Source organism: Terrapene carolina, unplaced genomic scaffold, assembly GCF_002925995.2.
Source record: "Terrapene carolina triunguis isolate 2854851 unplaced genomic scaffold, T_m_triunguis-2.0 Scaffold85, whole genome shotgun sequence".
NCBI classification, from domain to species: Eukaryota; Metazoa; Chordata; order Testudines; family Emydidae; genus Terrapene; species Terrapene triunguis.
Genome location: NW_020664436.1, coordinates 6,077,599 through 6,104,150, shown reverse-complemented (window position 1 = coordinate 6,104,150; position 26,552 = coordinate 6,077,599). Strand labels below are relative to the sequence as shown.

Below are 26,552 nucleotides of genomic sequence, written 5' to 3'. Positions count from 1 at the left end.
CATCTGGGACTGCAACCGACAACACGAGTAACTGAAGGAGGCATCCCGATCTCCACTGCAAGCTCTGTGTGTGTGGGTGTGTCTGGCAGGGGAGAAGACGTGGTGCTGCCCTGGAACAGCGGATCATTTGCACAGCATTGATCAGAAGCCCAACTACTACTACGGCAAGAAGCACCATAGATAAATAGCTGTGAATCTTGATATGAGTAGTCATGGTAAGAGACACTGTTGCAGCTCCAGCAATTAATCTCTTATGCTAGTATCCTGCAAGGAGGGAGCTTAGTGTAATGGTTAAAGTGGGGAACTCACAGGTTCTATTCCCAGCTGTGGCACTGACTTATGGTGATACTTTGGGCAAGACTCTTCTCTGGGTCTCAGCTTCCTCTGTTGTTAAATAGGGTTAATGGTACTGAGCCCCCTCATGGGGTGTGTGAATTCATTCATTCATGTGGGTGAAGTGAAATGTAAAGGGATCCTTGAATGAGACACACCAAAGAAGGGCTAAGGACAATTGTTTTCTAGATTTCCTTCTACTGCAAACAAGATGCTCTGCCGCCCTGCATTGTAGAAAGGGGATCCCCCACCTCTAGGTTCCTTGGAGCATCTCAAAGTCACAGGATACTGGGAACCCTAATTCTGAGGGTGTGTGTGTGGAAGAAGCAACAGCCAAATAACTCAAGGGGAATGGGAAGGGCCTCCAGAGAGCTCCCCTCCATTCAGCTCTCGCCTCAGCTGAGACACATTCAACATTGCCCTGCTCTGTTAGTCACTGAATATTTTATACCCTGGCTACAAACGCTACATTTGTATTCGGTTTCTCTCTTTCGTCATATCTATTATAAACGAGCAGTGGCTGGGAACTCTCCCAGGGACGATTTGCCTGGATGGCTATGGATATTTTATAGTCAAATTGTGAGAGTAAAGCAGCTTCCAAGTCATGGTCGTGGTGGTGGTGGTGGTGGGGGAAGAATAAAAGGTAATAAACTAGTTATTAAAAAGAAATAAATGTTGACTTTTACACCGCTTCTTTCCATGGTGGCAGAGGGCTGCATGGTGCCGTGGTGGAGGGCCAGCTGCCGGGAGAGGCTGGGACTCATATGCATGCTGGCCCTGGGCCTGCTGACGTTTTTCTGGCCATGCAAAAGGGACACAGGCTGGCACTGGTGCGATGGGCCTGTGCTAGCACTGGGTCTGGTACAGCTGTGCTGGCCAAGATATAAACACTAGTGTGCGCGGTGCACGTGGGGAATGGACAGCTTAGGGAGAGTGAAAGAAAAGTGGCTCAGATGTGCAGTGGTTAAGTCATCAGATTGTAGGGTGTGAAGCATGGCTGGGTGGGAGGTCTCAGTCCAGTTCCTCATTTGGCACAACAGGTCCTAGTGAAGAGGCCAACGACTGAATGAACCGGAGAGCTGGAACCCTGACTGGGCTGGACTTGCTCTGTGGCTGGATGACTTCAGCCTCAGGGGACATCCATTTGGTACCCTTCAGCAGTACTAAAGCTGCGGGGCCTGGTCCCACTTGATCCCCTGATCGTGCAAGCAAAACTGTTCTTAGAGCAAGGAATACGGACTGGAAATCAAGATTTAACCACAGAGCCTTCTGTAGGGAACACAGTGTGTCCTTAATGGGGGAGATTAGCTACTGCCCAGAGAGCCCTCAGGCTTGAGGGCTGCTGAAGGAGCATCCAGGGAAGGATCAGGTCCAAGAATTGTGGTGGATGCTAGTGGAGATCCCCAATGCTGGGTCAGATTCCAGAGGGATGAGAAGAGGAGCTGGTGACATGCCAGCTCTGGAAGTCTAGTCAGCTTCATGCTAGCAGTAGAGAAATTGATCCCCAAAGTGTAGGCTTTAGTGGTAGGTCACTTTACAGAACAAGATTTGGTGAGAGAGGCAGTGTTAGGGTTACTGGGTGCTCTGATTTACTGGGAACATACTGATTTTGCCCTGGTGTCCCAGCAAATTATACTGAAGCCAGAATGATTTGAGACCACAGTGATGGGCACTACCCTAAAACAGAGAGAAGGTAAGTACGTGAACTCAGATTTATGGAAGGATGCATTGTTGGGCCACAGCACATGGGCCACAGCTCCAACAGGCAGAGGGAGAAGAATTCTCTTTCCCCTCTGACTCTATCCAGTCAGTCTGCATTTTAAAGAATTAATTCACCCTCAGCTCAGCAGCACCCACCCTGGGAAATCATCACATGCCATTAACATGAAACAATCCAGCCACCTTGCACAAATTTAACTGCCCGTTTGGGCGGCAAGAGGGGAGCGGGGACCAGACAGGGAGGATGGAGTCTGAATGGAGAAATGAACAGAAGCTGAAAGATTCCTGAGGCTGGGACATGGAAATAGGACCCAGTGGTTTTCCCAAGTCTCTGGAGTCACGGAGCCTTTCTGGCTTCTTAGTAGCTGGAGTCAACGCAGAAAGGGTTAAAATGCCAATAGCAAAAGAACTCCAGTGCATCCGTTCCCATCTGCATCCATTTCATCCTCCCTCCAAACCAAACCCAGACCACCATGTTAAATGTGGGTGCTGAAAGTTTCCGATGGGAAAAGGGTCTTTTCCTGTCCTGCAGAAGAGGTTTCTTGTAGTGCCCTGTATGAGGTACAATGCCCTATGCCCAAACTAAGCAAGGCTGGAGGAGATCTCTTTTTTCCCTGCCACTCCTCCTTCCGCCACTGGTCTGTCTCACTCTGCGCTGGACTGATGAAGGGGGAAAGCCTTCTAAGATGTCTGGAGAAGGGCTGGGTAAAAACATACACTGGTCAGTCCACAGCAAAAGCTCCTGGTTCACTCAACAGGCAATTGTGGCTGACCTGATCAGAGGAGGTCAGGAGAGTCCATGCACAAAGCCATGCGAGTACCCCGTTGTGACCCAAGCTCTATTGAGTGATTGGATGAGTCCAGCAGGCACAGAAAATCCCGGTGTGAAATGGGACTGACATGGGTGTAAATTCAGCACAACCTACCCCTGAAAGCACCAACACAGCCCGGCCCACTCATACAGCAAGTACGAGCATATTGAGATCTTGCTGAATCGTCATGACATTGAGAATGCGGGGCAAAATCATAGACTCGTAGGACTGGAAGGGACCTCGAGAGGTCATCTAGTCCAGTCCCCTGCACTCCTGGCAGGACTAAGTATTATCTAGATCAGTGGCTCTCAACCTTTCCAGACTACTGGACCCCTTTCAGGGGTCTGATTTGTCTTGCGTTCCCCAAGTTTCACCTCACTTAAAAACTACTTGCTTACAAAATCAGAAATAAAAATACAGAAGTGTCCCAGCACACTATTACTGAAAAATGGCTTACCTTCTCATTGTTACCATATCATTATAAAATAAATTGACTGGAATATAAATATTGTACTTACATTTCAGTGTATGGTATATAGAGCGATATTAACAAGTCATTGTCGGTATGAAATTTTAGTTTGCAATGACTTCACTAGTGCTTTTTATGTAGCCTGTTGTAAAACTAGGCAAATATCTAGATGAGTTGATGAACCCCCTGGAAGATCTCTGCGTACCCCCAAGGGTACGTGTACCTCTGGTTGAGAACCACTGATTTAGACCATCCCTGAGTCCTCATGGAAGGTCTAGGGGTGGACACCTTCTAAGTGACCACTGGGACAACCTTCACCTCCTCATTGCTGGGAAGCAGTTCACAGCCACATAACCAGAATAGTCCAAGCCAGGCAGGAAGTGCCCAGATCCTGGACCCCAGCCTCTTCTGCCTTGCCACACATAGGAGTCATGGTGTAAGGGACTGGTCCCTGGAGTACATTCCATGCCATTGACCTCAATGGTGTTGAGGCAGAGCTGTTAATTAACCTCATTTACCAGAAGGCGGCCACACTCCTGTCTGGGCCGTGATTTTTAGTCAGGCTCCAGTCCAGCAGGTGATTAATAACCCGGTGCACTGTGGGAAGAGTGCATCTATTATTCAAATTAATGAAATTATAATCAAGAGGTGACAAATTAGCAATTACTCCATGACTGTATATGGAAACTCATTAGTGTGCCAGGCTCTTCCATGGTGCTTGCTAAGCACATGGGCTCCAACTCAGCAGTCAGAGGAGCAGGGTGGGAGGAGATGCCCCCTCAGAACAGCTTTGCCTCAGGATACAAGTCCCCCCCCCACAGATCTGTCATCCTGTCAGAACTGGCTTCCACCCCAAAACCACTTCAGCAACCACGGAGTCCCATTTTCCCCTTATGTCCCCCAAAGGGACAATACCCCCCTGATATAATTCCCTCTGCACCCCTCCAGCCCACAGTCTCTCCTATGATATCACACCCCGCTGTTTCAAGGGGAGAGACAGGAACACCCACAGCTGGCCAAGGAGGGAATGAGGGGGATTGTGGGATGGCTGCGGTGTGGCGAGAGAACGAGAGATCAGATGCAAGGGCATGATGTTATGCTACAGCGCAGGGGATAGAAGAGCAGGGGTGAGGGGCCGCTGCAGGGGATGGTGATGGGGAGCAGGTGTTCTACAGGAAGGGGATGATCACGGGAGCACAGCCCTGTTTCATGGGGGATCGCGGCATGGTGCTGGTGTGGTAGGGAGGCAAAGGCTCAGGGGCTGAAGGGCTACTGCAAGGTACAGGGTAGGCACTGCAGGGAACTGGTGCCCTTGTCAGAGAAGGCTTTAAATGCAGGGCTCGCAGCCCCATTCAGCTCTGCACTGGGGGGTGGAAAAGGACTATTTGAGGATAACAGAGGATCACAGAGCAGACATGGCTGGAAGACCCTCCCCCATGGGGGATTCCCACCCCAGGCCAGTGTTGCCCCTTCTCAGGTGACTCACCAATGTGCTTCCCGTACATGTGGTAGAAGAAGGAGACGCAGAAGTACTTGCCGGTGATGTTGTACAGGGGGCTGATGAGCCGGGCCTTGTCTCCTTGCACCCGGGGCCGGGAGGCCTCAATGAACATGTAATAACCTACAGACCAAGAGGGAAAGGTGGGGAAAGGCAATGCACCAGGTCTCCCTCCCTGCAGCTCAAAGGAGATGCTGACAGCTTAGAACCAACATTTAGGGCAGGCTCTGACATGGAGAGAAATGCTGGGAGAAGGAGTCAGGCTTGCTCTTCTCACTCCTGGCTGAGTAGTCTTTGCTTTGAAAACACTCAACCATGTTCTTGGCCAATTGTGCCCTGCTGATCCTGCTCAGGTTTTTTCACCTGCCACTGGAGTATACTGAGGAGTGGCAGCAGGACAGTTAACTAGATGGGTCAGCAGTTTGAGCTGGCATGGCAGAGGTCATGCTTTTCAAATTTTGGGATTTGGGCTGTTGGTGGGGGGGAATTAAGTCCTTCCCCTGCAGCACTGGGAACCCCAAATCTGGCTGCTTTGTACAGGAGGAGAACTGGGGAGTGAAATGGATGAGAGAGAGGAAAGTGAAACTGATCACTCCAATTTCACTGTGCCCAGCTGAGTGAGAAGCTCCAACAAATTTGCCCTGGATGGCAAGATCTTTAAATAACAATATCAGAGGGGTTCTTAGGACTGGTCTACACTACAGCCCTATATTGGTATAACTATGTCACTCCGCGGTGTGAAAAATCCACACCCCTGAGCAACATGGTTATAGCAACCTAACCCCCAGTGTAGACAATGCTATGTCAGCACGAGAGCTTCACCTGTTGCCATAGCTACCGTCTCTCGGAGAGGCGGATTAGCTACGCCCATGGGGGAGCTCTCTCCCGTTTGCACAGAGCGTCTTCATTAAAGCGCTACAGCAGCGCAGCTGCGCTGATGCAGTGTTTTAAATGTAGACCTACTCTTAGTAATGCAGGGAAGAAGAACAGCTTTACAATGCAATACAGATTTAGAATACAGCTGTTTATTTTACTGGTGTCCATTTCATATTGGAGAACAATTACAGGACAAGCAATTTATTTGGCTGGTAAATGGGTGCTTCCCATGTGCTCATCCCCCTTCCTACAGAAGGAGGAATGTAATACTGCTAGGCTAAAATAGCAAATATGCTCCCTGCCCAGCCAGGGGGCTCCTTCCACATCTGCACTGTACCCCAGAGACTTGGCAATCAGAGGAGACCACAAAGCAGAGATAAGGAGGCTGTTCCAAAGCAGGGTGCTCAGCACTTACCCTCACCATTCACACTTATAATCCCAGCTGTCAAGGGCTCACCCAAACCGCTTCCAAGTGGACGCGGCACAGAGGAGATTTGGTGGGCTGGTGGCCTCACTGGGATCCCTCCTTAAGATAACATCTGGTTGGAACCAACTTGGACATTCCTAACATTCAGTACTAGAGCAGTTTCCTACTTGCTTCTCCCTCTGTGACTTCAAAACAAGCATCAGATGGGACAAGGGCATTTGGCAGCAGGCAATTAGCTGGTAACGAGCTCTCACTATTCCTTTAAACAAAGTTGTGGGCGTTTTAATTGTGTATTTAATGCCAATCAGTAGCATGCAAATTAACAGCCTGCTCCCTGCGCCCCATGCAGAGCAGACGTGTGTGCCTGGAAAGCAGATCAGCACTCCATCCTCGGGATCTTGGGGATGGGGAGGCAGGAGGCTGAGGGCTAAGGAGCCCCTGACAGGGGTTTGGCAAGACACAGTACAATGGCTCTTCATGCTCTCAATACGCACAGAGCTGAGCAACAGGAAAACTGGAAGCCTGCATACCTTCTTCCGTGCCACTGATATCTGTGGATGGCCCTGTGTTGACAGTGCGCTTGGGGTTCTGAGTCAAGGCATTCTGACGGGTCCAGTCAAAGTTGTCCATCTTGTCTTGCATGAAGCCACAGATCTTCTCGTCCTCAAAGTGGCAGGTGTTATCTGTGGGCAGAAAAGGGGCTGATCAGTTACTGAGCTTCACCATGCCCCAAACCTGCTGGTTTGGCTTTTTCACTTGGGGGGAGTGCGCAAGTCAGTGTTTGTGACTCTGCACTGTAATGCTGGGTCAGTGCAGAAGGAATCCATGTCGCCACAGGGATAGGTGGGCAGGGAACTAACCAGGGAGGAAAGCTTAATCAGCTTAAAAAACTCAAGGAGCCCTTGTGGCACCTTAGATACATCTAGCTTGGGTAGAGGATGTGATTGTCTACAACAGTGGAATAAGGGTACTAAGACCAAGGAGAAAGGAGAATCAGTAGGGTGCTCCATGGGGGCAGAGCTATAGAAGGGTAAAAGGAGCATTCAAGCTAAATATACCAGAAAAGTTCCCTGAAAGCGATATCTGCTAGATTGTCGAATCATCTCCCCGTAGAAGCCCCATCACCAGGATATTTGAAACCAGACTGGACTAAGCATGAGCAAATGCACTGTAGGGAAGAATCTGAGGCCAGGTCTACTCTAGAACAGGTTTGCAGGAATAGATATAACAGCAAAGCTCCCTAGTGGAGAGACAACTTATATTGACAAAGGAGTTCCTTTGCTTGTGTAGTTAAACCACTTCCCTGAATGACATAAAAGCTACATCGGCCAAAGGACTCTTTTGCTGATATAAGCTGCAGCTACACAGGGGATTTTGCCAGCACAGCTGTGTTGGTTGGAGAGTGATTTTTCCACCTCACTCCTAACTGATACTGTTAAGCAGCAAATCTTTGTAGAGTAGACCTGGTGTGAAACAAACTATACCAGCAAAAGCACTTTTATGCTAATGTAACTGGCTGGATACTTTTGCTGGTACAGAATTATTTTTTTTTTAAGTCACCCTCCTCCCCCAACTGACAATCATATTCCACAAAAGCTTCTACCGTAGACCTGACGTTACATTGGCTCCCACGGAGTGGACCAAATGGGACCTGACAAGGCTTCTCCACCTTTAACTTTTATGATAAAGGACAGGTCCCAGGTCAAGGAAATCAAAGCCCAACCACCCAACCAAAGACCTTGGATGCCTGCACTGGGATTCTGTTGAAGTCAATGGGAACTGTATGTACGAAAGAAAAAGAGCAGAAATAGAACAGGGTCCAGTGATGGCAGGTGAAAATGATTAGAGGCTGGAGAGAGAGATCCATAGGTCAGGAAACTGGATAAGACTGGGACTGCTCAGTTCAGAGAGGAAGCGAATTGGAGGGAACACAAGTGAGGTATAAAAACTCACACACAAGTGGATGGTGCAGAGAAGGTAAATCAGGATTGTGACCCTGACAGACCAGGTGCCAGCTCATGCCAAGGTCCCCATGTTTCCACTGAACACTGACAAATATATTGCTAGAATCAGTCTGGCTCACCCGTGTCTTAGTATTGTTAAAATAGGTATCAGAAGTAGAAGAGTGTGTTTAGGATTTAAACATTATCTCACTTGTAACATCAGTATCCCATATTGCAAAATAATATTTGAGTATTTGCACTGTAAGCCTTTGTAACTGTGTAAATACCAGACAGGAGAGAGACATTAACTAGTGTGAAATACAAGCATCCAACAGAGGCTGTTGTGTCCTGCCAGACAAGGAAGGCCCATCAGCACCAGAAGGACTGGAGTGGAACATTAAAGAGGACAAAAGACTTTGTTGTTTACTCTCCCCCGCCCACCCCACAAAGATGAGTCATGCAAGTGAATTCTTCCCATGAGCTGAGTTTGCAGCTCAAAGCAGATGGGGGGAAGGGAATAAAACTCCTTAACACTGAGGAACAATGTCTCATTGCTGCTTGGACTCCGGTGTGTGTGTGTGTGTGTGTGTGTGTGTGTGTGTGTTTTTCTAGGCACAAGCAAGGGATCCCCAGCTGCTTAGCTTCAGTTAGACCTAAAGGACATATAAAACTTGCTTATTATAGAAACTTGTTACATACACAAATGAGTTACAATCTTAAAATTCAAAAGGTATGTTCACCGGCTTTAACCTTGTAAATAACTCTCATTTCCTTTCCCTAGTTAATAAATCTTTAGTTAGTTTAGTATAGGACTGGCTACAAACATAGTCTTTGGTGTGCAAGCTAAAGTGCAACTGACCTGGAGTAAGTGACCGATTCTTTGGGATTGGGAGTAACCTGAATATTTGTGAGATTCATGGTGTAAGGGATCATCTATCACAAAGGCAAGCTTACCTGGAGTACCCAAGGGGACTGTCTGGGACTCCATGTTAAGTTATAGTGCCTGAGGCGTTTACACTTGATAATTGTCTGGTGAAATCTAAGTCTAGCACTTACAGCCAATTGGGGGTTTGTGCCCTGGTTCTTAACAGTCTGCCCTAAGCCACTGCAGGACAGCTCAACCAGGAGCTCCGCTCTACAAGGGGCATCCAATGAAATTGGGAAGCAACACGTTTAAAAGGAGAAACTGACAGAGGCTAGCAATCCCCCTGCTGTGGGCAGGGCCGGCTCCAGCATTTCTGCCGCCCCAAGCAAAAAAAAAAAAAAAAAAAGCCCCAAACCCAACCGGCGGCGGAAAATGGGGGGAAAAAAAAGAAAAAAAAAAAAAAAGCCGCGATCGGCGGCGGCAGTTCAGCAGCAGGTCCTTCCCTCCTAGAGGGAGTGAGGGACCTGCCGCCCCCGAATTGCCGCATGTGCCGCCCCTCTCCCTTGGCCACCCCAAGCACCTGGCTGTGGGACACAAGCTGAGCACTAAGCACCAGCAACACATTTCCCTTAAGGGCATGTGAAAACACAACTCTCATTTACATCAGTTCCTATGTTTCCAAATTCCTGTATCCCCAAGAAGTTTGATTCCAGATGTGGCTTGCTTCAGAAACTGGCTGGGAGAGAGACTGGGGTTACGTGGATTTCAGTGGCTCAGTCAGTGTCTCTGGAGACCTTATCTAGAGTATAGAACTTGGGGCTCTAAATTGTTGTCCCCTCTTTCTACTGTATGCCTGTCTCTCCTTGAGGGCACATCGCTATGGGGACTGGATAGCACCCACCATGTTAGACTTGGGAGGGTGAAAAGGAAGAGAAATGGACCTCTTCTGAGATCCATTGGTATCTACACACGGTCCTCGCTACCACCTGCGCCATATGCTCTGTCCATGAGGGACTCAACCACAATGGTTCACTGACCAAGGCAGCTGGGTTTTGCTGCTGAATGCAGGCCCCTGGAGCTCAGCAGGAAACTGCCGAATGCAGTCATAGGGAGCTCGGCTGCCCATTTAACTTCTGATTAACCCTGGCTAAGTGCTCTCAGTTCAGTCCATTCATTTCTAATTAGCATCTTAATCCAAATTAGCTATTGCTTTGTAGCGCTGAGCACAGGGGCTGCTCTGCAGCTGAAGCTGGAAGAGGAGGAGGGAGAAGTGGGGACTGGCCCTGGCAAGAGCCTGGGAGATTGGAGGCATGGGGATCACGGTCATATGTTCTCCATGGCTGGTTTGTCTCCAGCTCCGAAAGGCAAGGGAAGAAGCGAGACAGCAGCTGCTCCATGTCCTTTCCAGGGGGTTATGTGAATAAGGTGGCTGAGATCCAGGCCTGCTGTGCTGCTGGATGTGCTGAGACCTTCAGATCACGACAGGGGAGGCTGGTACCCACCAGCCTCCAATCTGTTTAGGTTGTACCAGCACGCCTGGCTTCACCTCCACCAGGCCCAGCTCCTGTACCAGCAGAATCAGCCCTGCCAGAGTGAAATACTTGCCATGGTTTAGCCCCTGGGTAGTCCCAACTACAGTTCACAGGCTGCTGGTTGTGGTTCGCTGAATGCATGGTGTCCTCATTTGCGTGTCATTACCCAAAACACACTTCCCACTCAGAGTGACTGAGCAGGCAGGCTGGTGTGTGACACACTGAAAACATGGAAAGGAACAGCATTTGAATTGTGGGGACACCCTGAAGGACTTGGGGGTGCTGGTGAGGACACAGCTCTATGTCCACCATAGGAGGAGAGATTAAAAAGACTGGGACTGTTCAACTTAGAAAACAGACAACTGGGGGGGGGGGGGTCGAAGTCTATAAAATGGTGTGGAGAAAGTGAATAAGGAAGTGTTATTTACTCCTTCACATAACACAAGCACTAGGGCTCACCCAATGAAATGAATAGACAGTAGGTTTAAAACAAATATAAGAAAGTATTTCTTCACACAGTGCACAGTGAACCTGTGGAACCCATTGCCAGGGGATGTTGTGCAGGCCAAAACTATAACGTGGTTCAAAAAAGAACGAGATAAGTTCATGGAGGACAGGTGCCTCAATGGCTATTAGCCAAGATGGTCAAGGATAAAAATCCCATGCTCTGGGTGTCCCTAAGCCTCTGACTGCCAGAAGCTGGGAGTGGACAACAGGGGAAGGATCATTCAAAATTGTCTTGTTCTGTTCATTCCCTCTGAAGCATCTGGCACTGGCCACTATCAAAGAGAGGATACTGGGCTAGATGGACCATTGGTCTGACCTAGTAAGGCCGTTTTTATGTTCTTATGCAATAATACTTTTAATGATCCCCTGCATCGCTGAGAATACAGCAGTAACCTGATGGCTGACCCTGGCAGCGTGATGCAAACCCTGCCTCAAATTCCATCCACCTGGCTGGGATCCTGGTTCAGCAACAAGAAGAGCAAAGGAACCTCCCTGTTTAAATATTAAACCGTTGGGTTAAATATTGAACACAGAAGCTTTTCTCTGGGTTGCCAGAGCCACGGTGGAGCGGGATTCCCAAAGGCAGCTCTTCCTTCACCTGGCAGAGTCCCTCAATGTGCTTTGCAGTGGTTGCGGCTGAAACTGCCCTGGTATTTATCCCTGGTCACAGCCACCTCCCTGCACTCACCCACGAGTGATCCTCTGCCATGGCTCTTAGCATTTCTAGGCTTTTCCCCTTTTAGAAAAATGGAACAGAGGTTTTCACGTCAGGCATGGGGGAGCCAGTCCCAGCCCGGATATTCAGGCCGTGGTGCACCTAAAGAAGGAAGCTATTCCCAGTTACAGACTATGGGAGCCAGATAGTGATTGTTACATATTGCACACTTAGGGGTACCTGCACTCATTATTATTGTGATTTGATGGCTAAGACATGGCACTGGGCTACAGGAGAGGTGGGTTTTATCCCCACTCTACCACTGACTTCCTGTGTGACTATAGACAAGACACTTCCCCTTGGTGTGTCAGTTTCCCCAGCTGTACAATGAGGACAGTGATGCTTAATCCCCTTTTGTAAAGTGCTTTGGGACTCAAGGATGAAGAGCACTATATAAGAGTGTTCACTATTATTAGACCCATAATGCATTCCACCTAAGGATCTCAAAGTGCTTTATAAACATTCATTCACTGAGCTTCAGAACACCCCGGGGAGATACGTAATCATTATCCCCATATTACAGGCGGGGAAATTAAGACCGAGCACGACATACAGCCTGATTTGCACTCATTGCATAAAGAGCCAATGACAGAGCAGGGAATAGAAACAGGAGTCTCCAACTTCAGTCCAGTGCTCGAGCCACTAGGCACACATACTCCTTTCCCAGGGCTGGGCATAGAACTCGAGAATCCTGAATCTCAGATACATGCTCTAACCACTCAACTCATTTCTCACTCCCCCACATTCACAGTAGGGGAGGAAGTTCAACTTTCTCTGGAGCATCTGCCATTGACCATTGTCAGAGGCAGGGCTAGAAGCACTAGGCGCAAACAATGGACTGGATGAATCTCCTTAGGTCTATTCAGGCATGGTAAATCCCATGGGCTGATCACCCTCTATCACGTGCAATAGATGACCGATCACGTTAGCACGATGTGCAGTGAGACGGGAACACTGCTCCTGCTCAGGAAGGGAATGACCTGTGGCAGAGAAAACAATAATCTCTTATATTTCACCACACATCATTTCCAAGGATGTCAGAATGCTAGACTGGACATACGGGGAAATCATTTCACCCACCACTTCTGGAGTGGAACACGGCAGCTGTTTGACTGCACACACAAGTTCTGCACAAGAGTTTAGAATAGGAAGTGAAGATTGTAACCAACTGAACCAGCAGGGGGAGTTCTGGGAGAAAGAACAGACTCACCCGAGCTGGAATTTGGCCCTGGGTAAACACTTTTACTCTTGCAGTAAGTGCCAAGAGATGTTTACTGACCACAAGGAGTCAGGGATCCAGTAAAACAACAGAAGGCATCACTTAACTTCTTAGAGTTGGATATATTTTTACTGGTTATTGTCACTCCTGTCTCTAACCTCAAAGTGCATGAAAGTTAAGCATCCCGTCCCCTCCCTTTGGATCGCTGCTGCACTTACAACTGTAACCATGCCACATGCATGCATGGCCCAACATCATTAACATCTTATTAGGCCAGAAGAGACTATGCATGAAGAAATAATTATATTAAGCGACACTCCGAGTCTGTAAATTAATCACCATTATGTGTGCCCTGGATCAGGCTGCCATGGGCATTAATCATCTCATCTTTGCCTTTTGCTCCAGAGAGCTGAGCATTCGGGAGGGAATTCAAAGTGGAAGGAAGGAGAGTTAAGGGCAGAGAGACACACTCTGATGACCTGTGGAGCCAGCAGCTCCAAAGGGTGGGGTGCCATTCTGGGTTATTAACTTTGCAGCATGGACACAAAGCCAGCAGCCTTCGTGACCATATCTTGCTGGCCAGCAGGTCTGAAGGGAAGGGACGTTGCTATAAAGCGGGGATGGCCAAAGCAACGACAATGCAGTTGTTCTCACAACTTTCATGCGGTGGGCAGGACCCACAAGGAGCAGCACATAGCTCCCAGCGTTCAGTGCAGCTTGCCTCAAGATGGAGCACAGCATGTGGGACCTGCGACTGTTCCCCTGTATCGAAATATAAGGGGGGCTGCAACCGAACCCATTTGCATCAGTTTTGTTTTAGTCTTGTGGCCTTTGTCAAGCAGCCAAAATGTCAGATTTTGGAGGCCCCACTTCTCAAGTGCCCAAGGACATGGTCACTCTTGGGATAGGGGTCCTCACAGGATTTCCCGAGAGTTATGTGGAAATGAAAAGAAGTGGCAAAAGGAAAGATTTCTCCTATTCACTGAGATGGGGGTCTCTCCCCAGGCCAGGTGCAGAAGGGAACGTGTTCTGGACGCACAGAATACAGGACCCTGGCAATTTGTTTAATGTTTCCCAGTGGGTCTTCACCAGAGAAGGCAAGGAGCTGGGAGAAGGGGCCAAAGTGCAGCCCTCACTCAAGATTTGTGGGAATCGGAGGCACATGGGACACTTGAGGTGCCACGTTGCAGCGTGGGGGAAGGGACATGCTAGTAGGAGGGAAGTCCCAGAATCATACGAATTACAGACAGAAAAGCCTCATGACTAGATAGGAAGCTATTGCCCCTAGCTAGAGCAAAACCTTTTCCTACAGCAAACTCCCTAGCGCAGGGGCTCAAAAACCTCTTCAGAGTGTGGACCACACCTTGTTTGAGAGAATGTCTCCTGGCTGCCTCCCGTCCCAGCCGCCATTGCCTAGACTCCTCCCTCTCCTCCCAGCCACCATCACAGCATCCCTGTAGCAGCTACAGTACTTGCTTACATGGAAAAGGAACATTAGGAAAATACTGAATATATGTTTTCAAAGTTGTTTCATTCAATTTGGCAGCTGGAAACAAGGAGGAGGAGCCAGCACTATGGGACCAGCCTGCTCTCTGTGGACCACCAGTCAGTGCTCTGTCAACATGGGAACCTCTGCCTTATTTACCTTGCCAAGTTTCCCGTGATTCAGCCAGTGGGGCTTCCACCCTCACCCAGAGGAGATGATTCCACCACTAGTTCTAACCCTCTGGGACCACCCTAAACAATCCTCTCTCAAGAACTCTGGGCACCATCCTATTCCTGTTAAACACCCAGGCCCGATTATTCAGAGATGCTGAGGACTCTCATCTCAAAGTCGATGGGCGCTATGGGTGCTCAGTACCTAAGAAAAATCAGGCCCTGCAGCCAGTCCATAAAGCTTTGGGCTGGAAGTGTATCCCTCAGAGGGAATAACCAGAAGAGCAATGACTGGGCAAAAGAACAATGCTGGGAAAGGAGACTAAGGAATGGGGGTGTGGGTGTTTGCAGGGGAAGAAGATCCATGCTGGAAAACATTCTCCAACATCCCGCAGGGGTATCAGGCAGCTCCCTTCCCAATTCAGACCAGACGGGTTATTTTGAAAAAGCCAGACATTGTTGGGACAATGCTGAGTTGCTGATGCCCCTCTTGATAGGAGCATGTTGCTAAAGTTAGGAGAGCTGTGTTGGAGGTCATATGTACAGCAGGTGTAAGTGGGGTGCGTTTCTTTGGTGTATTTCTCCTGTCGACATGAAAGGTTACAACAAAGAGCACTTGGTGGTGGAGGAAATTTTCAGTGCTTGTAAATTTCATGCTGTTTTAGGGGAATGGAACTGGCAAAGCCACCTGTGCCACCCAGCACCCCTGGCATGGCTGCACCTCCCCATTCTCTCTGGCAAGTCTGGTAGTTGCCTGTGGCTGCTCCGGCAGGTATCACTCAGTATAGTCAAAAATAAAACCGGAGGCCTCGTTGCTTACCTGCCGGGTTGGGATAGTTAATCGCTGGGAAAGGAAACAGAAAACAAAAGGGTTTAGAACAGCATTTGTTTCCCAAGGAAAAAAATCAAAACCTGAACAAAAAAGAAACACTTTGAGAAATGTGACTAATGCCCAAATCACGCACAGCCACTCCACAGCCCCTGAGTTCCAAATGGGAGAATCCCTGTGTTTGGGACACACCAAGGTCCTGAGTTTGTGGGTTCACAGTTCTATTTTCAAAATGCAGACAGAACCCCAGACACAAACCTTTTGTTCAGCGCAAGTCCCTGGATCTAGTGTCTATGCAGGGCTATCCAAGCAGATCCCTTTATAGGATGGGAAGGCTGGTATCCAGCAGGGAAATCAAGACAGCTTCATACCTGGTGGAAAACTGAGGTAGCCCTTAGAATAGGATCTGCCACTCTGCAGGAAATCAATAGGGTCTAGGTGCTGGTGTGCAACTAAAGGGGACTGGAATCTATGGGGAAACTGAGGCACAATAGTCACCCCATGGGAATGGAGGGTTGTGCAAAATCACATGGAAATGGAATAGGTGGGTCTTACATGCTGAACTGGTGGGGCCCAAACTCCTGAGTGAAACTGAGAGGGCAATTATCTGACAGCATATCAAAGTGTCCTGCAGGAATGTGGTGTGGGAGCAGGGAGCTGGGTGTATGGCCAGTGATCTGCAGGATCAGGGAGAGGGCCCTGCGCTCTACAGGAGTTAGAACACAGCTACAACACATTGGCTTAGCTACGAAAAGAGCTGTGGAATGAACTGCTCCAAGGCCCCCCAGATTCTCTCTCCTTTGTGGTCAGTCTGGCTACAACACAATGCCCATGGCTTGTGCCCTAACATGAACAGAGGAGCCTAATCTCATCCAGCAGCAAAGCGGCCATGTAGCGTGACTGGGAACACTGGGCTGTGTGTGGCTGGAAAGCAAAGAACATAACATCATGTAAAATGAATTTGGCCCGCTACCCAAAGTCTTTGCATGGGGTCCCATGGTGAGGAAGGCTGCAGAGCCCTGGCCAAAGGGCAGTGATGGCACTGCGTCACCACAACACTGCATCACCCTGAGACTCCCTCCTGTAATCACAACCCAACAACCCAACGCTGAAGGGGACCCTGCCCCTGCTCTCTTGGGTGGGATGTAGGGGGAAGATACCTACGTTCCATGTACCGGATGATGCGGGCAGCCATATCACCAGCCCCAAAGTTGGTGATGGGCGTCAGGCGAACCTCATAGCTCTGAGGAACCTTCAGGTTGCGCAGGATGTGCTCCAGCAGCAGGCCTTTCTCCATCTTCTTCACAGGAATGAACGTTTGGACAGTGTTCCTCTGATTCAGCTGCAAGGAAAAAAAAATTAGATCCCATGGAATCAGTGTTAGCAGCCTGAAAATGAGAGTCTGAAAGGCTCTGTGGGCCAACCAGACCAGGCCTCCGTTCCCTCACAGCCAGGCAGGAATGCTCTTTATAGTCAAGGCCCTGTGTAATCTACTGCCATGAAATTGGCTGTAGAAGTCACTCCTTGTCACAGAACTGTGCTCCAGAGTCTCAGCTTTCATTTAAAAGAAACAAAACTTCTAGCCCTTACGGGTGGGAAGATAACCTCGAAAATGCGACAGAAAACCTGAAACAATGGTTCTGAGGAGAATTGCCCCATTTTTCTCAGTCAGGGTCCATAGACTCCATAACTCCATGCACATGGAATATGGCCTTTCCACAACGTAGCACAGAACTTAGCATTTTTGCTGCATATTCCATTGAGTTGCTGCAGCCAGGCGCACTGGGCATCAGTTCACATGAGCATATCTATTGGACAAGCAGTACAGGTCAGCTGTTCAAGCCCCACACCCTGGGTTTGAAATAAGAGTTTCCCTTCTTCCTCCATAAAGGAAGAAGAAGTTGTAGAGACACGTAGGAAAATGAAAAAGGAGAAAGCACCTGGACCAGATGAAGTCTGGATGTGCTGAAGTCACTGGGAAGGGACGGCTTCAAGGATTTTACAAGTCCATTCCATGATATTCTTAAGAAAGAGAAAATGCTGGATGAATGATGTAAAACCTTTGTGGTGCCCATGTTTAAAAATAAAGGAGATATTACAGTGTGTGTTAATTATCACCCATTTAAGTGGACATCACCTGCTATGAAGGTGTGGCATAAGATTACTGAAAAGCATCCATGAGAAACAGTTGAAATTTGGAAGGGTCAGCATGGCTTTATGATGGAAAGGAGCATAGTTGATGCCATATTTGCTCTATGAATCCCAATGGAGAAGGTCAGAGAAAAGAGATGGCAACTGGTCCTGGTTTGCATGGACTTGGAGAAGGGATATGATCATATACTAAAAGAATTAGTTTGTGATGGAGATGTGTACTGGAAGGATACGTCTATCTTATCCAGGATATGTATGATGGAGTGAGTACTGTAGTCAAAAACCAAATGGGGTGACGGGAGAGAATTTCCAGTAAACATTGGCCTGCACCAGGGTCTGCATTGAGTCCTTTTTTGTTTGCGGCTCTCCTGGCTGAGATAAGTGAGAATCCCGGAAGGGAACTGCCTTGGAAAATGCTATTCGCTGATAACTTAGTGATATGTGCTGAAGACTGCGAGACCCTGCAAACCAACACCGTTTTCAGTAGGCAGGACTTAGTGTGAGCATTGGTAAGGCTGAGGAAGGAGGACCTACCATAAAGGATAGCACAGGCAGAGAGCTTAGAAGAGTGGAAGAATTGAAATAGCTAGGATCAATGGTTGCAGACAATGGTGTTCTCCTGAGTGATGCCTGGCATCGTACCAAAGCTGCTTGGTGCAAATGCAGGAGCTGACCCCAGTTCTCTGTGATACAAAGATACCAGTAAAGTTAAAAGGCAGAGTGTACAAAACTGTAATTCGACCCATCTGAATGCATGGAACAGAGACCTGGCCAGCCACAAGACATGAAATCAGTGTGTGCTCTCAACCACAGAAATGAAGATGTTGAGATGGTCAAATAGTTGGATGCTCTGTGATAAGAAATGAAATGAGGTTGGGAGGGGCCTAATCCAGGTTAGCCCAACTGCAGAGAAGTTGGGTGAGGCTAGGCTACGTTGGTATGGACATGTCCAGCAGAGACCTGAGAGTCATATTGGTAGGATGGTCCCTGCAATGATCATGGACGGGAGAGTAAATCAGGCTGTCTAGACAACATCATGACTGCTGAGGGCGGCCCAGAGTGCTGGGCTCTCTGGAGAAATGAGCAAAAAAGTCCATTGTCAAAAATGCCTGTTGCTGAAAACGATCACTGGTGAATGATCTATCATTGAGTGTTTTCAATGATGAGTCATAGAGGTGTGTGTTTGGGTGTCAGAGGGGTGGGAATGGAGGGTATGTCATGGAAATACATTACATTGCTCAGCAACGTTAGTGAATTTAGGGATTCTTGCTGCAGAATTTAGGAGAGCCCTTAGCCACAATATTTGATCCCATTGTGCTGCAGAGAACATGGGGCCCTGCTTATAGTCTCTTCAACACTGCCTTGCCCAGGCCGGTGTGCAATGTCCCAAGCAATGGAGCTTCCTCCACTTCCTTTGATTGACTATCCCGCAACCTGATATTCAGCCTACCTATTCAGCTTTAATTTTGAATTGATTGGACTGGAATAGCGGAGGGGTGGAAGTGGGTAGGGTAGGCTGGGGCCAAAATATATGGGCAAAGCACCCAGCTTAGAAGGTCAGGGGAGAGAATGGGGACCCATGGGTCAGGATTGAGGGGCAGGATAAGATTAACACGTAGGCAAACGAGGCACATGACTAAGGCCCCGATTATTTTTTAAAACCAATGTGGGTTTGCCCCTGGCCTGAAAGAACTTCACATACTTGAGTGAATGGTATTGCGAGCTGGAGCATTGGGTCACACCACCACTCAAATCTGGCCCGGACGTTTCTCCATCATGACAAGGGGTTAGCCAGGCCAAAGCTGAGCGGCATTGTGACCCCGTGCTTCAGGCTGCAACGCCGCTCACTTTAAGTTCTTTCAGCGTGTGCACATATCGGCCCCAGGGGCTGGGCTGGCAGAGGAAGTCCTAACACCCAGCTGAGCCACACTGTGCCATGCCCAACGGAGCCAAGGACGGAGGAGGGCACTGGGTAAACAAACTGCTGCTTTCTCCAACAAGGTAGGAGTCCAGAAGTGAATGTTTGCCTAGGGCCCAGTAATGGGTTACTCTGGCCCTGTTGAGGGGCTGCGGCAGAGCTGTGTGTCTGGGAGCCAGCACTGGAACAGCAAAGGGGGCTGCTGGTGAGGATTGCATTAGCAGAGCTGTTGGGAGAGACGGCATACACACTCCCTTCTCTATCAGGTTCCAGCCCCTCACTGACAGACACTGAATGCACTCATAGAATTCAAAACAGTGGCTACCACCAGAGTGTCCTTATGCCAGAGCCCGGTGCACTCCTGGGGTAGCTAAGACCTAGTTCCTTCACCTCAGGTTGTTTGGCCACAGCTCCCAAATGAACATTTGGAAGACTGATCATTGCACAATCCTGCTAAGCTGCTGGAATTGTTGCAGGTACAAAGCCCCATTTCGATTCCCTCGTGTGTAAGGCTTCTCTTGTGTCAGAGGCAGGACCGGGGTAGCAATAAAGCGTGACCTGGATGCTGTCAGGATCCATTTGCATTAGCAGTGGCACATCTGCACATGAGCACACTGGGGACTGATCCCTACAGCTCAGCCCGCCCGTCTGTCAGCACCTCTCATGTGTGCTCTGCCAGGCTGCAGCGTACCCAGCTCCCAGTGGCAGCGACCCCATGTGCCCTGGTTAGTGCCACCCCAGCAATTCCATGGAAGCAAGGGCAGCTCATGAGCCAGAGGCAGGGGGATGGATGATGCCAAAATGGAAAGATAATTACAGTCCTGAGCTGGGGCTCTTTGATAGGGGGAGCCTGATCCAAAGGCTAGGGCCAGCCCCTCCTTTAAGGCTCATGTATTCACCTGCCTCAGTCCCTGGGCACTGGGCAGACACAGCCAGCCAGGAGAAGGTGGTCAGGAGCCAGGGATCATTTCCCTGTTCTAGCCATTCCCCTTGGTAGAGAAACAAATAGAAAGGCAGGACTGGAGAGAAGCCTAAAGCTAAAGCCATGAAAACACCAGGGCACTTTGGCTAGTCAGTGGGTGGGGATGGGGTCCGAACTGCATGGCTCTCTACTGGGTTGGGCATTGACTTGCAGTAGAGCCCACCCCCTACTAAATCACCAGCACCACTTCCTGCAGCACCCAGGCTGTCCTTGAGGGGTTCATATCCAACGGCAGAACCAGTCCGGCCTTGTGAGGCCTGGTGCGATCAAAGCACAGAGGATGTCAGCCGGTGATATCTGAGGTGTTTGGAGTTCTTCACTTTTCCCTAGACATGAGAGGGAGGGGAGGCAAACAGGGGCACAGGGGCCTGTTTGCTTTACTCAGCTGTTTGAAATGCACTTAAAAATACTTTCTCTTTCCCCACACTGCCCCACCAACATGCCCCGGCCCTGGAGGGGCCCTCGCCAGGGGGGCTGGAACAATTTGTATAGTGGGGGTGCCATTGAACCAAAGTGTAAACCCTGTATAGGATGGAAACCGCTTCAAGCCAGGGGTTGCGGAAACCCCCCCAGCACCCCTTGTTCCAGCACCTATGGCCCTCGCTAGGCATGAGAGGGGAACTCACTCTCCATGGCCCACTCAGACTTTGGTTCCTCTGTTGAGACTGTTCACAGTGGGGCCAACTAGTGCCAAAATGTGGTGGCAGTTCTCAGGCTGCGGACCCCTGTTCCCTGGGAACTGGGCTGACCCAGCAGCAGGGTCCTATAGACTTTTAATAGAATACCCTGGGAGACATCTACAGAATGCTTCAAAATTCCTACAGCTGGGGGGTCACAGGCAGTTCTATCGGCCTTTAGAGCAATTGCTATAGAGCCCTGGTCATTTCATCCACATTCAGTTTCACAGGCACCGATCAGCTCATTTCGCACAGGCGACATAAGTGTTACAGGGGTAGATCAAAGAGAGCAGCCCAGAGCTGCTGCAGCTTGCTAGGATTGTCCGGAGGTGCTCTGGGTGGGGGTGGGGGCGGGGGCCACTAGCTTCCCCGCCAATGATCCTGAGTTTTCAAAAACCCACCCCGGCAAGAGACGTCCCCCTCGATGTCCTGGGGTGATTGGCAAGAATGGGAGGCCCCCTCCCTCCTCAGTTGAGCAATTACTGAGCCGCTCTCCTTTCAGCCTCCCTCTGGCCCTCATGCAGTCTGGGATGAGTGGAGCCCACTCCTTCCAGGGATCGCCTCCTACCTCCTGCAGCCCCATAACTCACCCTCTCTGTAGTCCCCACAGACTGGGATCTTTGCAGAATTGACCCGGCACCGTTTTTGGAAATGCGGGTGTCTATGCGTCAGCGGCAGCACAAACCCAAATTTGCTACAAAGGAGGGGAGGGGCCATGGCCACTGGTAAAGGCACAATTTAAAGTGTGAAATTGCAGCGTGAGCGAGACCAAGGGCTGGTTCCAGGCAGCCTCAGCCACCCATTTGCTCTGTAAGCCAGGAGCAGGCGCTTGGTAGCAATGACCAGCTCAGGCCCAGCCGACAATAGTAGGGCTGAGGCCAGATCCAGCTCTCAGGAGTGCTTCCACCCGGGACTGACAGCAGCAGTTCTGTGCAGAGCAGGTTACAGCTGCACACAGCAATCTGGGAGCAGTTTCTGTTATTCTTGCATTGCAATGCCATGCTGCCAGCGCCATTCTCCCCTAAATCTGTGCTCCACTCCATGCTGCTCTGGCTCTTTCTCTCCCTTCCACTCTCTTTTCTCCTCTTGCTCATGCTGCCCCAGCGCTGTGGCCTAATATCACTCTGTGCCGTTACCAACACACACACACCGGCATCGCGGCTGGCCCCCTTATTAGAAATTCCCAAGCCTCGGTGGAGGGGCGCACGCAAGACTCAGCAATGAGCTCATTCATCACCGGGCGCGGGAAGCTGCCAGTGGAGCCAGAGCAACGCACAGGCTCATCTCTGCCTTCACCTCCTTCCATTTACAATGAGAGGGAGGAAAAAACATACCATTCCCATCAGCCTCCAAGTGCCTGCTGCAGACATTATGCAGGCTGATGTGGGGGGCGGGGAGAGCACATGTGGAGAATGGTGCACCAAAGTGCTTGGGAAGGGTGAAGTCACCCCCATAATCAACATGTGTGTACTCTCAAACAGGTGCACACACTTACACACATTCCTGCATTCATATACACGTGGACACATACACAGCCATGAATACCCCACAAGCATATGAATGCCCTGTGATGCTGGCAGACCAGATGCCAGCTCATGCCAAGGTCCCCCTGTCTCCACTGAACACTGACAAATACGTCGCTGGAAGCAGTCCGGCTCACCCGTGTCTTAGTATTGTTGAAAGAGATACGAGAAGTAGAAGAATGTGTTTAGACTTTATTGAACGCTTGCGAGATGCTGGATGAATTAATCTCACTTCTAACGTCTGCATCCCATATTGTAAGGTAATATTTGAGAAGTTGTGTTGTGAGGCGCTGTGACTGTGTAAATCACCAGACAAGAGAGTGACACTAACTAGCAGGAAGTGCTGATCTGCAACAGGAAGTGTTATATCCTGCCCAACAGGAAAAGTCTATCAACACCAGACAGATGATTGTGGGATGTGAAAGAGGACAAAAGATGGTTGTTCGGCCCTCCCCGCTTCGAAGACAAGTCTTGCAAGAGGATTCCTCCCATCAGCTGAATTCACAGCTCAGAGCACAAGGGAGGAGGAATAAAAACCCTTAACAAGAAGGAATTGTATCTCTGTGCTGCTTGAACTTGGGGGGTGGGTGGGAGGGAAGTGCAAGGTTTACTACACATAAACAAGAGATCCTCAGTGCTTAGCCTGGGTTAACATGAAGGGACATATAGAGCTGGCTTATTACAGAAGCCTCTATTACAGTCTTATGTTTCAAAAAGTAACACATTTGTGTGTGTATTTTATCTGCTTTCACCTTATAACTCACTCTCTGGTTTCTTTTCCTACTCGGTACTCATGCTCTTGAGCCACTGTAGGCAGCTTTACATACCCAAACCCCACCCCTCCACACCCATACACACACCCGCCTGCACAAGAGCATCCAGGACTGTGTCTCCTAGTTCTAATCCTTCACCATCACACACTGTCAGCAGGTCCTTCAGGCTTGGCCTCTGCTAAAGAACCAGTCCTGTCCCTTGACCTAGTACCTTTAACATTTACAGGGGGAGGGATAGCTCAGTGGTTTGAGCATTGGCCTTCTAAACCCAGAGTTGTGAGTTCAATCCTTGAGAGGGCCACTTAGGGATCTGGGGCAAAATCAGTACTTGGTCCTGCTAGTGAAGGCAGGGGGCTGGACTTGATGACCTTTCAAGGTCCCTTCCAGTTCTAGGAGATAGGTATATCTCCACTAACTTCTATTTCTACAAGGTGCTGCTTCCAGCATGGCCATTGGGCAGGCTGACTGAGAGGATAGACTCCATGTTCAGGGGCCTCAAATTGAGATGCATGGAGTTGGGCTGGTTTAGCTTACCCCTCCCAGCTGCTTTAAAAATAAAATAAAATAAAAATAATCACACAGGAACACGTAGAGTACAAGAGGCCCATACCTTGCTATTTCTTCTGCTTGCAAAGCCCACGGCATTGTGGAATAGGGGCTTTTCTTTTCAAATCAAATTATGTTTTAATCACCAATAAATAAATAAATAAATAAAATGCCTGTCAATAGCTAAGTGCTACAAATGATCCTACAACAAGAAAACGGCGTTCCTGGCCAACACCAGCAGCCCTACAATAATACACCTGTTTCTGTGCAGCACGGCACTTCTGAAGAACCTTGCCAAAACACATGAGTGCATTCACCTAGCAGTCACAAGCAACCCTATCACAAGTCAGGGAGTCATCGCAATATTCTTGCACGGCTCTGTAATAACAAACACCAGCGCGCACTGGACAGCCAGCACGAGCAACCCTACAATAACAAATCAGCATTTGTGTGGGTTCAGGATTCACGAGCAACCCTACACGAACAAACCAGGGTGTGCACCAATACAGTAAGCCATACAACACACAGTGTTTGCCTGCAATCCTACAATAACATAGCCGTCCTAGTGCTGGTGAGTCTCCCTACAGCAGTATATGCAGCCTCACAAGCAATCTTCTATTAAGAAACCAGCAGCGTGTGTGTGATGGAGAAACAAGCAAGCAGTAAGGAAACCAGTTTCAGTCCCAAGCCTCAGAGGGATTATCACAACCGACGAGAAAAAAAAAAGTATATTAAAATTTTGCAGAATACATGACAAGCAGATTAGAGCAAAGGGACACAAACAACCACGAGCATCATGATTCCCAGAGTCATTACTCATTCCTGCCACTCTCTGTCCTTATTTGTCCCAGCTCCTGCTACGTCTCAGCTTGGAGCGTGAGCACTAGCCCTGCTCTCCTATATCTCCTCTCGCAACTCTTTATCTCTTGTCTCTGTTCTTTAAATCATTCTAATTCTCCTGGACGTTCCTTCCTAGACAGCAAATGAAGAGCGGGTGGCTGCGTGCACACGATCATCGGCTGAGCACATAGCCAGGGTATTGGGAAAAGATCTCCCAACTCCCATCTCCAATCACAAGGGCCCCTGTGTAGGGAATGAAGGGAGAGAAGATAGATGCGTAAACACAAGCTGGTGCAAAACCACCGGCACACAGACATCATTCAGTCTCGTTCCCTCCCCGACCCAGTCTCAGTCTCTCTCTCTCTCTCTCACACACAGCCATGTAGACAAACCGTCTCTCTCAGGCATACGCACACGTGTGTGATGTGGTAAGCTGCCCACCTCTCCCCACTGGATTGTTAGGAGCCAGCAGCCTTTGGAGCTGCCCTGCTGGTAGTGATCCTGTTAGGAGTAGGCAGTTGGGCTCTCCTGAGCTGATCTCTATCGAGCACAGACAGGAATGATAACAGAGCTGGGGTCAGGAGAGTGTGAGGCCTGTAATTCCTCCTGCCTGCTGGGGAACAGGCTGCTCAAAGGGGCTTGGAAGAAGAAGAAGAAGAAAAAAAGCATCAGCAACAGTGCTGAGTAAATAACCCCCAGCAGCCAGCGCTGCCTCTGTGACAGCCTCTTTGCAACGGTAGTCAATTAAGAACGGCTTCAAACGCAACAACGCTGGCAGCGATGGGTCCGGTTTGTCTCTCCCACATACCCACTAGCGCTGCACAGCCTCAGCCAAGCACCCTATGTCCAGTCCAGGAGTAGCCATGCTGGTGCTTGGGCTGTGATTGAGAACAAGGTGATGGCAGCAAAGAGGGACTGTTACTCTGAAAGGCTGCACAAATCAGGATGCGAAACATCCTCCCCTTCCAGTTCAGCATCCAGCGTGTCTGAGAGGAGCAGGAGAAGGACCCATGATATCGAGTGAGCTCCTTCCCCTAGGGCTGTGATCTCACAGACATTCCCGCAAACCTTTCCTTTGGCTGGGAGTTTAAACAGAACAAGCGCCAGCTCAGACAAACCCACTGAGTTCCAAGTGGTTCCCCATACATAAAACCAAAAATGCTGTAATGAACTGCATCATGGCCTTCTACAGGAGGGAATTAGACCCACCCAGCCATGTGTCATCAGCCCTCTGCTGCTAACAGTTGATGGAGAGTCTCTTTTGGCTTGTGGTAGAGGCCTCTGTTTTGGGATGGGGAGGATACGAGTTCCGTTATTAATCATGTTTATTACAGTAGTGCCTAGGAACCAGTGAAGGACAGGGCTCCATTGTGCAAGGCACTGTACACACAGAGTAGACAGTCCCAGGCCTGAAGTTCTAGTCCTGCTGCTGCTGTGAAGCTGCAAGAAGCCCTGTAGAGGCAACTGTGAAGCTCCCAGGTGTTCATGGCCTTGTTAAAATAAAAATAAGGAATTTGTATAGCTTTACATCTTCAAGGATGTGTTCACACTAAGCAAGCCTCAGCATTCTTTATTACAAGGGCACACATCCACATTTCCTAGATGGGGAAACTGAGGCACTGAGCGGGTAAGCGACTCGCCTACAACCACATCCAGGGTTTAAGTGATTATTGCTACTTATTAATGGTAGAGCCCATAATGTGCTGGCCACTCTCCAGACATTTCTATATAAATCAACTAGA

General features: G+C 49.2%; 1 protein-coding gene across 1 annotated transcript in view; it reads right to left on the bottom strand.

Annotated features, from left to right (window-relative positions):
• Nucleotides 1-26,552, bottom strand: part of MDGA1 (MAM domain containing glycosylphosphatidylinositol anchor 1) — a 195,964-nt gene that overhangs the window by 21,389 nt on the left and 148,023 nt on the right. The window contains exons 11-14 of the mRNA XM_026649667.1: nt 16,565-16,742; nt 15,392-15,415; nt 6,665-6,817; nt 4,820-4,954 (exon numbers count right to left, since the gene is read on the bottom strand). Of these exons, the coding sequence (XP_026505452.1) occupies nt 4,820-4,954; nt 6,665-6,817; nt 15,392-15,415; nt 16,565-16,742 (490 nt within the window). The remainder of the gene's footprint in view (nt 1-4,819; nt 4,955-6,664; nt 6,818-15,391; nt 15,416-16,564; nt 16,743-26,552) is intronic.